Source organism: Puntigrus tetrazona, chromosome 24, assembly GCF_018831695.1.
Source record: "Puntigrus tetrazona isolate hp1 chromosome 24, ASM1883169v1, whole genome shotgun sequence".
NCBI classification, from domain to species: domain Eukaryota; kingdom Metazoa; phylum Chordata; class Actinopteri; order Cypriniformes; family Cyprinidae; genus Puntigrus; species Puntigrus tetrazona.
Window position 1 is genome coordinate 10,666,234 of NC_056722.1, and position 14,935 is coordinate 10,681,168.

General features: G+C 37.5%; 1 protein-coding gene across 4 annotated transcripts in view; it reads right to left on the bottom strand.

Moving 5' to 3' along the window:
- Positions 1-277: 277 nt before the first annotated feature.
- The window catches only part of dpp6a (dipeptidyl-peptidase 6a), a 343,738-nt gene continuing 329,080 nt past the window's right edge, over positions 278-14,935 (bottom strand). For all 4 annotated transcript variants that reach the window (XM_043226511.1, XM_043226513.1, XM_043226512.1 and 1 more), the window contains 8 exons: positions 14,858-14,927; positions 10,105-10,299; positions 9,830-9,884; positions 9,197-9,296; positions 6,201-6,259; positions 6,047-6,119; positions 5,891-5,964; positions 278-2,544 (listed from right to left, as the gene is read on the bottom strand). In XM_043226511.1, the coding sequence (XP_043082446.1) occupies positions 2,395-2,544; positions 5,891-5,964; positions 6,047-6,119; positions 6,201-6,259; positions 9,197-9,296; positions 9,830-9,884; positions 10,105-10,299; positions 14,858-14,927 (776 nt within the window). In that variant the 3' untranslated portion in view covers positions 278-2,394. The remainder of the gene's footprint in view (positions 2,545-5,890; positions 5,965-6,046; positions 6,120-6,200; positions 6,260-9,196; positions 9,297-9,829; positions 9,885-10,104; positions 10,300-14,857; positions 14,928-14,935) is intronic.

A 14,935-nucleotide genomic window follows, 5' to 3' on the forward strand; every position in this document is an offset into this window, starting at 1 on the left:
ATCATATGGGTGAGGAAAATTCCATTTGTTTTTAGGTGAACTATGCCTTTAATTTTTTTAAAACATAGATGTTTTGAAGCTCACAGATATAGTGATGAATCGAACACAGGCAAAATAAATATGCTGATTCGGTTTTATTGAAACCACTGATGGCCTTTCCCAGATAAAATAAAAAACACCTTCTAAGATGTTTACATAACCTTAGAGGTTGTCGTCTTAAGGTCATGCATGTAAATGCACTCATTTACTGAATTCACAAGAAAGCGGGACATCAACATTGAAGGCTTTCAGTTTATTTTGGTTACTTACATATTCATCCTCTTTTCTCCAAGTAAGGAAAACAAACCATAACAAAGGTGATGATAAAATAGTTTGTATTCTGAGAGGTGCCACAATATGCCAGTTCTTGCTGAGTCAGTAAACAGCAATCCCATCGTTCTCTTGGTCCCAAGTGATTTTTCATTGCTCATTTCAGACTTCCGGAGCTCTGCTCGACATGGGAGAACAAAATACCTTCAAATGCTTTATGTACAAGAAACACTCACATATTCAGAGACATGAGATTTGAGTAACATTTATACATCAAGCAGACAAGACTGAGATCTCACTCACAAAACTACCGGAAATGGAATGCAGGTCGGAACATTCAAGCCGTCAAAAATACTATGCAGATATTTGCAGGTTTTTAAAAAATAGCTTTTGAGTTGCAAATGGTTTTTCGACATGCAGTATGAATGCGTCAAGATCAAACGTGAACATTTCATTCAGACAAAATAAAAGTTCATCCTCAAGAGCTTTTATAACCAATACCTTCTTATACAGCACTGTGCAAAACATACAAACATAGCATATATGACTTAAATAACAAAAATTCCACTAATATGAAAAATTTGCACAGTACTGTATTTAATGAGCGTTAAAGGGACCGTATTCTGTTACCATTTACTCAACCTCACCTACTGTACGTCTATGAAACACTGAAGACTTGTTTCATCGACAACTCCTCTGACGTTCTTTGCATTGAAAAGAACAGCACGAGCATTGCGCTAAACACCTCTTTCTTCTCCAAAAGAAGGTTCGGAACTCCACAAGGTTTGAGTCAATGTCAGAACTGCCGTTTTTGGGTGAACTATCCCTTTAACACAGAAATGTTTCCTACCCTACTTAATATACTTTTTATGTACAGATTTGTTTTGGGCATGAATTAACAAATGTTCTACAAAGTGTCTGTAAAGCCTCAGAGGGGCTTTAGTTTAATACTGAGGTAATGTTGAAATCATACATTTTAATTTCATGCTCCATTACTCGATCCTTAAAGTGGATGGAAAACCGCTATTAGCAGAATGCGAGCGAGTTTGTTTCCGTTGATGCTAAAACAACACTGGCTCACAAGCGCGCAAACGAAAATAACAGTGTTTTCGCAATGCTATTACAGTTGATAGTGTATACCTTGATGTCATCGACAATGTAACAAGAGCGTTTTAGATAACGGATTTTAGTCAATCCAACATAAGCCTTGAATGAGTGGTGATATTCACAAGGAGGCTCCTCCAAAACGATTGCTCGCCCCCCGTAATAAGGCACAGTGACTAAATCAACAGAGTGCTTTCTTCGGCACTGACAGACCATTACTTCAAGGAAACGCACGCTGAGAAGTGGGATCAACAGTCTTGTACAACTGTCATGGTCTGTGAGAATAATGAGAATCGTTTTTGCTCCCCTTCTGCTTGATGAAGTTTCTGCAATGAATAAACACCATCTAAATACACACTTGAGGCTACAAGATTTCCAAGACTCGGACACGCTTGAACACTGAAAACAAGTTTTATCGATATCCAAGTGAATGGTATTCATGTGCGACTTTACATTGCGACACCAGACACGAGCACAATTGGACATGAGAAGACCTTTTGAACCACAAATGACACGTTCTCCCGACAACAACCCCCCTTTGCCCAAAACACCAAATGCCGATTTGAATCAAACACAGAAACGACCCCTCAGTCTAGCTGCGAGTCCCACAGCTCTTAGGGTTTCGAAGGCCATCGCGCTCGGCGGTCAGTTAATATCGCAGCGTCTCGTTCGTCAACGTGATGGACAGACCGGAGACTCTTAACACCTTCAGAAGCTCATAACTGGCCTGCAGGGGAGAGCGAGACGATGTGGCGCCAGCCAGATGCCACGCCGCGCTGCACGGCTGCGGTCTGTCGAGGGTTGATGTGTAGTGAGGAGCACCTGAAGGGGAGCCGAGGCAGGAACACGAGGCAGGGCGGTCTCAGAGTCAGCATGCGACACCGGGAGGAAACTGAAAACTGGAGGGTTCAAATCTATGGGTTGCATATCAGGTGGCAAAAGGAGCTGGCTTTGTGCTTGGACGTCGTGGAACGGGGCGGACTAACCCTCTTCTTCGCTCTCCTCCTCTAGCGCCTCCTCGAACACTCGGTCCGGGAGCCGGAAACACTCCTCGAAGAAGTTGACCAGCGATTGACTGAGGTGCTGCCGCGTTCCCTCGTTGTGAATGAAGTGACCTTCGTCTGGGTAGATCTAATGAAGAACACAAGACACGTTTTTGAGCACAATGCCACAAAACTCTAGAACGTCACATCAGATTTATTCTGCTTTCACGCTGCCTCTTTTGGTGGAGTTTGACATCAGAAGTTTGCAAAATCATCAGAATGTATGATTTGTTTTACCCTTTTAGAGTTTGATTGAGCATTTGTAAGAAATGTCACATTTATTGCTGGATAGTTCCGGGGGTATCCTGTGGTTTATGATTAGGTTGATTTATTAAAACATAGAGCTCTAAAAGTTTCTGTTGATATGGGTAGCACTTTATAATAAGGTGTCATTTGTTAACATTAGTTAATGTATTAGCTAACATAAACAATAAACAATGCATTTATTACAGTACTTATTCATCTTTGTTAACGTTAATTCATAAAAATACATTCATTGTTAGTTCATATTAGTTCAAGGTGCATTAACTAAGATTAATAAATATTGTATAAGTATTGTTTCTTCTTAGTTCATGTTAACCAAACTAATGAACCTTATTGTAGAATATTACTGTTGATTATTTATTATTATTATTTTATTCTGTATGAAGGTCTTGGAAACTGTCCAAGTTTCACTGATTCATTTCTTCATGTTTTAATTGTATTACTTGGAATATTCAAGGGATAGTTCACCTAAAAAATTTAATTTTGAATGGATTGAAAATCTGCCATTAATTACTCACATATTGTCATTCCAAACCCATAAGACCTCGTCTCATTCATCTTTGGAACCTAAATTAAGATATTTTTGATGAGTTCTGAGAGCTCTCTGACACTTCCAAAGACAGCAATGTAATTACCACGATTAAAGTCTAGAAAAGTAGCAAGGACAAAATAATCTGTGTGACTCAAAGCTATTAGAAGACTTTTAGTGTGCAAAAAAAACATTATTTAACAATTTCCGCATTACCCCGGGCCATTTTGGAAAGTCTCTCATATATAAAGACTATGGTTGAACTCCTGATGTCGCATGGATTTTTTTAACAGTGTCCTTGGTTGTGGTTATTACATTACCGTCTACGGGAAGGTCAGAGAGCTCTCAGAATTCATCAGAAATATCTTAATTTGTGTTCTGAAGATGAACAAAGGTCTTGGGGGTTTGGAACGACATGAAGGTGAGTAATTTACTACATCATTTACATTTTTAGGAGAACCCTTCTTAGATTCCCCTTAACTATAATAAGACTTTCAACATTATCAATGGAAATTCACCAAAATATGAATATGATATGCTTAATCTAAACAAAGAGTGTCACACACATATATAAAAATAACAAATACGACCATGGTCGTACCATCATTTCCAACAAAAGTCACTGCTGAAATTTTGTACAATTACACAAAAGGTGTGAAAATACCATTTAATTGCATTCTATTAGAAAATTGATGAATGACGATGAAAATGATTTCTACCACAAGAAGTTAAAACATTTTTATTATCTTCAAAAAATATGTATAAATAAAGAACTACATACAAACACAATTTTCCCGTAATGCATGTCCACTTTTAATGAACAAATTAAATTGTGTTTGAGTCTATATAGTGCTAACATTAGCTATTAGTTAAGTAATTTATTATTTACCCACTTTCTCAGTTAATATTTGGATTTTTTGTAAGTTATGAAATGAACTGTGGTGCGAATGTGTACTGAAACAAGGGTTCGATCAAAACTGTGCAAACATCCATAAACTTCAGTACTGCAGCGAATCGAACTTTCATCGTGTGCATGTCACTTCCTAATAGATCATAAATTGAGAAGAACAGCTTGACACAGTGAATATCACACACATCCTGATGAATATCTGCCCTAATTAATTCCGCAGTCATTCAACTGCCAGTAATTAATAGCAAATCTATTAGGGAGCAGAAAGCAAAGAGAAAATCTCCTAGTGCTGGAATATAATGGGATTATTCAGCGTGTGGCTCATGAGAGTGGCCTGTATAATCTGTTTAAATGAGCTGCATGCATTGAGTGTGTCTAATCCCACTGCTGGCAGCAGACGCTCGGAGGCTCAGTATCCAGCCGCTCCAGACCTCACACACCTTTGACAAACATCGTCATGCTCACGACTGGATGTTAAACTCCCATTCATTCACTCCATAGAGAAATTGATTTTCAACAATGGCGCACGAACCTTTCCCGACAACGGCTTTGAGGATGTTCTGTGATGATGTGTGCTTCTGAACAAAACACGAAGTGTGTTTTTAAATTCGGTGTAGTAAAAAATGATGTTTTATTGTGGAGTTTCCAGCGAAGAACTACAACGCATATCATCCTAAAGAGAAACCGATTCGAGAAGCCAATGCCATCATAGAATGTTAACCATTAAACACTGAGCAATCTGTGTTTTGAATTATAATTGTTACTGATTATATTACGCATCATACATTTTCACTATATTTAACTTAAAATTGTTCTTTTTATAACATATTTTGAATATATTGCTGAAACACTCTGACCGAAACACCGTGCTTTCCTCATCTTGAATATCTTTGTTTCATACATTAGGCCCGTGTAGGACAAGTAATATTTGCAAAATGCTGCTCAAAAATAATAATGGTGGCACACTCTGGCCTACACTACCTGTTACAGATCAGCTGTTTCAAAGGTGCAAAATTCAAAAATTTTGACATGGAACACACATTTCAGATTAAAAAATTGGCTGCAGCATTATTTTTCAGAGAAACAATTATGTGAACTTGATATTTGCATAAGTTATACACTATATATATATATATATATATATATATATATATATATATATATATAGACTCACACAAGCATTTTTATTTGGCAGCTGCCAAAGGAAACCTGTTGTGTGATGTACAAAAATAGCTAAAACTAAAATAAAAATGGCTATACTTCATTTCATGGTGTCGTTGTTACAGACAAATTACACATTTAAGTTTTTAGTAATATTTATTAACTTAAATTTAGAATACAGTTACAATTTGGCTTAGAGTTACTTGCATGTTGTTTTGCATAATTTAGTGTTATTACAATATAAAGTACATGTAACGTGTAACAAGGGCATCTTAATGTGTTGCCATAAAAAAAGAATAAACTGACAAAATTAAAACTTTAAAATGAAAGTATTATTAGAATACTTATTAAAACTGCGTATATTTAACAACATTGTGGCTTAATAAAATAACGTGAAATAGAGTATACTGAGAATAAACCCCCCCAAAAAACAACGTTTGAGGATCTTTAGGTTTATTCCACTACCCTGCATCTCACATTTTAAACACAAAAACATGTTCTGTGTGCATGGCCTCAAAAATGAAGAAACTAAGAAAATGTCGAAACGAAGAAGTCCTCAAGATCTCTTACCTGCAGAGTGTAATTTGCTCTCTCGCTGATTAGCCTGGAGATGAATTTGGCTGTGTGCTGAAAATGAACTTTTTCTAAAAGGTAAATGAGATGCGTTTTAGTTGACAGTGTTCTTTCTTTTATAAAGACATTGTCAGAATTGGAAAGGAAATGTACCATCTGCTGTCGGATGAATGATTAAAAACTTCTTATCGATGAACTGAGACGCTCTGTATGCAAGGTTGGCCATCTGTGGAAATATTAAAGAGTACACCGTAAGCGCTGCCGGTACGGCGAATACAAAATGCAGATTATAAAACAGGAAATGTACCTCGTATGCCCTCCGATCTGGCTTGGGAGGGCCTAGATATCTCTCTGAGAAAGCTGAAGCTGAAAGCAGGAAATAAGAACGGTATCAGTCAACAGTGACATTTGTCACAGGCAGAGTTAATTTCCGAGCATTTCCTTTGATAAAAATCACTGCGCGGCCATTTCACAATGCGCCGGCTGACTTATGAGTGGATTTCTGTGCTGTTGCCGCTGTGAGAGGTGAAGTATTGTTTATGATGAACACACACACGCTTCATTTTTCATCCCTCTGTTCCTTTAGAGTTCTTGAAGTGCTTCGGTCCTCCTGCCTGCTCTCAGAATACTGATGGGATCCGCTGCCACGCACAGACAGAGGAAGCTACAGAAATGGATGATGAATCGGACACTCCTCCTGCACCGAGGAGACATTCGCACAGGATGCATTATTGCGCCTTTAATTGTCGGCTCAGTTGTTGGTGACATCTTGCATCACATCTCGCTGTTTTTTCAGCATCTTGCACTATTTTCAAGATATTGCGTCAAGTTAGAAATAGAGCATCTGTCACCTCACAGAGTGGTAATCAAAAGAAGCTAGGGGTAGGAAATTTGATATTCCCTATTCCTGATAAGATCATACATGCATGCATTTTGCAAGGTGAACTTTCTCTACCACAAAACATTTGTGAATGGTTCCCCTGCTGGATGTTAAAAGGACATTTGGCAGATGTTTTGATTTAAAATGCATGCGAATCTGCTCTTTTTAATAGTCGTTTGCACATAATAATAAGCTCAAATCCTTTCAACAGATGTCTTGTGCTTAATGAGATATTCATATCTACATCTGAGAATCAGATGGACCCAAGCAGATCTCTTTTCTCCTCTCTGCGGAGCTGTAGTCCACTGTAATATTTAAAATTGATGCTGCTCTGTTTGTTGTTAGTAAGTTAAAAAGTTTTAAAAGTTTTGCTCCACCTCAGCAGCTCAAGGGGGTGGGCTGTTAACAGACTGTTAACTGTGGACTGTTAACCAGCACATCGCACAAAAGCGTGAGGTAAGTTGCAAGTAGCTAGATAGTTTTATGCAAGGAATATTAAACAACCAACAATTATATAATGTAAAGTAAAGGCATTTTTCTTTCCACTATTTTAACCCAGAATTGTTTTAAATGGCCATTTTTACTTCTATATGGACAAATTTTAGAATTACGTTATTAGTTGTATGTTTTCTTAATGGCACATGCTTAAATTTAAAGGTGCTATATCCAACATCCCGCACCCTTAACCAATTTCATCAATCAGAATACCTGCTCTTACCAGTAACAACAACCTGTTTTGGCATAATTGTAATTGCAAACAGTAGTGGTATGGAATATAATGACAAAAATAATGGTTAATTATTGCTCTTGTTATTGCATTTTTGCTCATTAATGTTGATTTATAAAATACAGATACGGTGTTTGGGAAAATGTCACATATTCTGAACAAACTTGTCAGTCTACGGCATCTAGTGCAAGTTATGCAAAAACTCTTGTTGTAACCACTGAAGCTGCAAAATGAATCTCTTATGTCGAATCTGCAATTTGTCGTATATAAAGAGAGAATTTGCAAGTGTGCAGAATTCAGTCAATGAGGGCGAGCAAAACTCGCTGACTAATCTTAATCAAAAGCTCAACAGAAACATGTGTAAATGGTTATAATGCTCAATGCTGCTGCAAAAAAGCAATCTAACTCAACGTGTGCAGACTTGTAATTATGTGAATTGACACTTTTCATTAACTTTCACAATTTATTTTAATCACAACAGCCATGACAGATTGTGTTTAATTATGCTGGACCAGTTTTTGCCTCTTTATCTTTAATTTGTGGGGCATTTTTGTTTATTTTGGTGGCATTTTGGTTAAAAACATTTCACAAGACATGTCAATCGGTCGTTACTTCACAACCACGAAAAGAGCATGTTCCAGTAGTATGTAGTATAGTATAAATGTGTGTGGTATGAATGCAATCTGAAGGCACTACATTTGCCATGTTGTCATTGTCATATGACCTAACAACGACAGTTGAGTCACTGCCATTCACAAATCCTCTCATGAATCATGAGACAGTAAAGTGTCCATAGCATGCAAACTTCATCCAGAATCATGCTGGAAGTAAAGGTAATCCAGGTACTTTTTGCCTACTCTTTTATCAGTACTGAGAATTTGGACATTTTGTCACATACAGCTTTTTGTCTACTATATAGTAAGGCTGGGACAATAAATCGATGCAGTCATGGATTGATTCTGAGTTTCGCTAATGCATTGACTTAACAGCAGATGCCACTGCCTGCTTTAGAAACAGCTGTACTCTGCTTGTTTCCACATCCCTATACACGCTTGAGCCTAAAATAATCATTCATAAAATTTGCAAAGGTTGAAGCGATTTACAAGGGTGTTCACGGTGGGTTGTTTACATTAATCTCGCGTCATAAAAGCATTCTGAGGCAGAATTACTCAGATGAAAACATAAGCTCTTCTTCACAAGTATGCATATAAAAACTCATGTATAACACCATCTGCTGTTAAAATGTAAGCTCAGAATCGATTCTAGAGGAATTGCAATGCATTGGGAAAACCTCGGAAACAATGAGTCAGAGTATTAGTAGACTGTCTGCTTAACATCTAACACTTTATTTTGATGGGTCCACAACCTACCCTAACAGTCTAATCTGAGAGTTAGTAGATATTTAGTTGCAAATTAATGAGAATTAGTTAATGTGTAATTGACATGTAGCTACAAAGTTACTTACAGTTAGTAGAATGTCTAAAGTGGACTATAAAAATAAAGTGTCAGGAAGTTTACAAAAGGAGGTTACATATGAACATTTTCATAGACACAACTTGTAATCTTGAAATCTCTAACCTATTACATTTCTAAAGTAACCTTCCCAACAATTTTTGGAGCTAAAGTCTGCAGAACAGTGAACCTCCATTTGTCTTAATAGCAGAAACACACACACACACACACACTCAAAGCGTACCATATAATGTGAAGTCTGTGATTGGTGAGAGCACGGCAGCACACTTGAGCACAGAGTCCTCAGAGCTGAGCAGAAGGCTGGTGACGTAACCTCCATACACCTGAAACACGAAATCCTCAACTCAAGACTTCTGAGATAGCACAACTCTTATACTAGTTACAAAAGTTTCTGATACGGTCTGTGCTCATTAAAGTGAGGCAGGAGTTCGGCCTTTGAACATGCATTCATTAGTCCTTTGAAAAACGACAATCTTTCGAGGAAAGAAACAGACACAGGCAAAAACGAACATGTAGCCAGAAATGTAGATGGTCTCAATTAAGTTCTTCTTACTGCATGAAACCAATTTGTTCTGCTCCTCTTCAGGATTGAAGTTAGTGAGAGAGCAAGAGTTTAACTGACGTGCCAGAATAATGGATTCTCTCATCATCAGAAATGCTGCTGGATAGGTCAAACTGACAGGGTAGCAGAGTAGAGTTATTTTTTGTATATATCATTCAAATCAGTCAAATTCCATTTTGGTAAGGATGCAGTTTACAAGGATTTGGAACTGAACTTTGTGTTTCGGTGAATTTGAGAGAGGCTAGCTATCTTGTCTGGACAAGTAATAGCAATAAAAATGCTACAAGTATTTACCTGCCCAAAAGCTCCAATTCTGGTCTTGTCAATATACGGCTCCTGTAACAAAATACTGCAAAACACAAGGCAAAATGTTAAATGGTCTGACACATTCTGGACCTTCTCACATGCAGAATAATCAGTGTTGGTCATATAACTCAGATTCACTGAAGTCAGACCTCAATCTGCCATACGGTTAAGGAGATGCAGCACATGTGTGTCTAAGTTTGCAGCTGTGTGTTGGCACTGATGGATGTTCACTGTGTGTTGGACGCAGATGGCTGCTCAGCTACCTGAGGGCATCCAGCTGGTCTTTCTCCTCGAACATTCCCAGCCTGCGCTGCACCTTATGGAGTAAGTTAGTCCCCTGAAAGCCACTTCCTCGGCCATCGAAGCGCACTGCAATCACCCCAAAACTGCTGACCAGCACTGATGCCCAGTCAATGTGGAACTGCTCTGAGACCGCCTGACTGCCTGGAGTCCCATCTCTGAGAAAGAGACAGAGTACGAGAGAGAGTGTATGTTAGAAAGCGAGCATTTAAGTTTAAGACTGTCTCTAAATTTAGTAAGCTGCTTACTTAGAAAACATTTCAGGCAATGTTAACCACATTCTCTGAGATAGCATGTCAGACTAGCTGAATTTTAATGCATTTCCAGTCAGCTTAATCAGAATGTGTCTGTGAAAATGTTGTCTACCTTGTGAAAAAGAAGTCTGCTTAATAGTATTAAGCCTTTGTAGCATACTTTAATGTCTTGTTAAGTGAAAAGCTGTGTTTGTAATAAACATATCTGCCAAGGTTTTTTTAAACCTGTGTTCAAAACACAAATACATAACCCATAATAATGCTTTGTAAGGAGCTGAATCAAAACCTGTAAATGCAATAAGACTAATCTGAGAAGGGATATCCAAAGGAACAAAAGGACTTCAAAAAGAGAGTAAACAACCCCTACCCCCCTTTGTGTTTATGACACCCTCCTCACCTCTGCTCTTCCTACTTCCCCTCATTCTGCCCAAAAGACTTGGTTTAAAGTTCATTAGGAATAAGGCATTATATGTCATGTGTCTTATGAACCTATTGTTCTTCACTTTCATGTTTGGTCTCATTTGAAAGGTCTCAGTGCGATTGGTAAATTGGTCTCAATTTCACAGTAATCACTTATATTATGGGAAAGATTAAGAACTTGGTAGAACTGTGTTCTGTTGAGAAGGGGGTGTGTCCTCCTTTTGGGTCTCTGAACGTGTTCCAGCCAGGTGTGACCCTGGAGCATGGGAACCTAAACACCAAAAGGTTTTTACAACTACATTTGGGATCTCTTTGTCTGGTCTGAGTATATAAGGAAAGTGACAAAACACAAGAAGGCACGATTCTGTAGCCAGATCGGCCGTAGTGTGGCATGTGTCCTCATACACCATACTATGTACTTTTCTAAAGACCAGGTATAATGACCTTTTAAGTTTGTTTTTATTTTGTTTTGTGTTATTTTTGTACTGCTGATCAGTTGTGCAAATGTTTATGAATTATACCAATTTGGAAAATATTCTTGCCTGGCAAAATAAATGTTAATCTTGGTTAACTTATAATATTGTCTGAAATAACTTTTCTAGTAGGTTAGTGACTTCTGAGGTTTTCCGCATTGTTGGCGTGTTAGGGTGAGTCAGATCAACGATCGATGGATGGAGCCGGGGGTACGTTTCTGAGATCTTGACTTCCGGCCACCAAACTGGCTTAGCATGCTATTACTTAGGGAACGCATAAAAAATGACTCTTTTTGAGTCTATTGAGGAAATGGCTGCATTAAGGTAAGCGATCTACGGGGTAGCCTCTGACTAAGACCTGGACTAGCCCAGATGTGTTGTGAGTCTGTTCTGGCCAAACAAGGTCTCTAAGCGACCCAGATTCCTAACGAACGATAAGTCGAAACTAGGAAATATTATAGTTAATTAAAATTTAATCACAACTAGAGGGATCAGCAGGTACATTTAAATAAATATAACTAAAATCAAGAAAGATTGGAGTCAGATAAAATTATGTATAAGGTCAGTACTATAATTGGAAACACAAAAGATTAATAAATATTAGTGATTTTTAACGAGACGCAAAGAAAAGACTGAACACGCATTGACCTTCGACCAGTACCTCTGGATTCCGTTCTGCAGGAAAAGGGGGACCCAAAAATTCCATCTTCTATTGTCTTATCTGTGCATAATTCTGTGCATATGCACAGATAGGACAATAGAAGTGCATATACTCTTTATAGGACCCATATTTAAGCCAAAAACAATTGCTTGAAGTTAAAAACATCTCAATGATTACAAACACAAGTTTTTCACTTCACAAGACTTTAAAAGGTTGGTTCACCCTAGGGCTGTCACGATATTAGATTTTTTTACACCTTGGATATTGCGGATATTGATATATCGCGATATGTATAAAAACCTTTTGGGGAAAAACTTTAGCACTCAAATTATTTTTTACTTTATTTCTTTTTTCTATTTTAGCCATGCAGTGAACATAATGCATGCACTCTGGGTTTCTATGTCTTCTTTGAAGCTCCCTATGAAATTACAAAAGCAATCAGAATGTTAAAATATTAACAACAAAATACTTTAAGCTGTTAACTTACGTAGCTCTATTTTAAGCTTTTAAAACTATGGTTGAATCACTGTTTAGTTAAATTATATATAGTTAAAGATATTCCGCCATAATTCCAGTTGAAGCTAATGTATATGTTTCATTCAAAGTGCACTGACGCGTACGAGACGTGAATCTAAATTGTATTTATTTACAGAAGTGTATGATGTCACACTCTTCCCTCTGTGAAGCATACACACATGAAGTAAACTTTAATGGATTTCCCCTGCTCAGGGAGTACGAAGCATTGAACACTGTATAGGGACCGTGTCAATCAAACACAGTTCATGCACGGAGCTCACTTCTAATGATCTAATTATCAGAATCAGGTATGAAGACATGCAAAATATGCAGCACGGGGGTACATGAGGACTGGAACTGAGAACCGCAGGCACTAGCGCTGGATAATTTACGTTGTCTTTTTAATTTTAAATTTCATGCCTTTCTCCAAAACCGGTACTTTGCCACACCCTAATTTAACACAATGTCGATATTTCATGATTTGAATATCACAGTCAATAACGGTATATCGCAACACCCCTAAGTTCACCTCAAAATGAAAATTTGCCATTAATTACACACCCCGGAAATGTAGTAAATAAATCAGTAAAACAGTCCATGTGACATCAGTGGCTCAGCTTTTTTTAACCATTTTTCGATGCTATGGGAATGTTTGTTTTTGTACAAAGAAAACAGAAAACAACAATTTACTCAACGAGTTATGAGTTATGTCTCCTGCCATTTTAGAGAGTATCACAACGCATACGCGTGCTTTCCTCTAGACATAAACAACGCTTATTGTGTTCATGTGCGTCAAATGCGTGGAACAAGTAACTTGGGGGATAAGAAAGATTGACGAAATGATCTTATTTTTGTTTTCTTTGTGCAAAAATGATTCTTGTAGTGTAGCAAAACTAAAGTTGAGCCACTTATTGTGTTCACTGTGTTTCTAGACCTAGGAGACCTATGTTGCTGTCTATGGAGGTTTTTCACAAAAAAATATTTTAATTTGTGTTCTGAAGATGAACAAAGGTCTTAAAGGTTTGGGAAGACAGGAGGGTGAGAATTTTCATTTTGGGCTAAAGTAAACCTTTAACAGCTATGCTAGATTCGTGTGCATTATTTGAGGACTATGTTTTCATCAGCTGTTGGCTGAGGGCACCCATTCACTGCAGAGGATCCATTGGTGAGCAGGTGATGTTATGCTAAGTTTCTCCAAACTCATCTACATTTGTGTGCACTATTCCTAAATTTCACGTTCATTGTACAATAGTGCATTCATTTCACACTTAACTATATTATATTGAAGTATATGTTCTTTAAAGTACATTTAATATGTATTATTAAAAAAATAGTATTGTTTTTTTTAAGTATGCTACAGTTTACTTATTTTTTACAAGGGCAGGTAGGCAGCTGGGTTTTGAGACAGCCGCCATATTCCTAACACACGGTATAGACTGGAGAACACAGGTGATTGTCTGCCGCGGTGTGTATGATGTGTGCAGTGGGTTAATTGAAGGCGGGCTGCAGGTGAACTCATTTGTGGTGTAATTACAGTGGCTGAGAGTGTACGGCTGAAAAGACAAGATTAATAGCACTGACTAAAGTCCATTTCGGAGTTAGACTCTTACTCTTGATGAGACCTGAAGCGCAGCGCAGGAACAGAGAGCGGGAAAGGAACTGCTGCTTGTGTGTTAATAGGATGACCTGCAGCGCACGCTTTAAAGGGCTTATATCATGGAAAACAGGATTTGCTCTTTGATATAATAAAGCTCAATGTTCTACAGGCAAACTTTAAAGTTCATGATTCAAAGCTTCCTCCCTGGACCATTTATTCAAACTTAATGCCAAAAATGACTGGAGATTGTCTCAACGATGAGCGTGCTAACATCTGACCTTATTTAAATATTAATGACGCCTATTTGGCATTCAGCAGCTGTCATTGACCATTATGGGTTTTATTGGCCTATTCAGATATAATATTTATTTTTTAAACTATTTGTTAATATTGTGTTCTTTAAAAGCTAATTTAAACATTTGCGTTTAAATAAAATGTCATTTTTTATTACTATATTACATTAATCCGTGTTTACAACAAAAAAGGACTAATCTTAAACTGATGAATATGGCACAGTTCGATTTTAAAAAGAGCCAAATACTGGTGTATATATTGATATAAACTGTATAAGAATATAGAGTAAATTAACAACTAAATTAGGTTTAGAAACCTTGACTAACATTATAAGTAGCACTCGAGGAAATGCAAGAGAAGTGTAGATTATGACTTTTTTAATGAGGGTGATATTTATAGAAACTATTTGGAACACTGACAAATATTTGTAATAAAAGCTTGTTTGTGGTTGCATGTGTTGTTTTTTAAAAAAGCATTGAGTCTGTAAGGATATGTACTCACACAAGGAGCAGAAGTGGATAGTGCAAGGTGTCTATGAAGCCTGCGGGTTTCAGGATCTGCATGCTGAGGCCTGCGTAT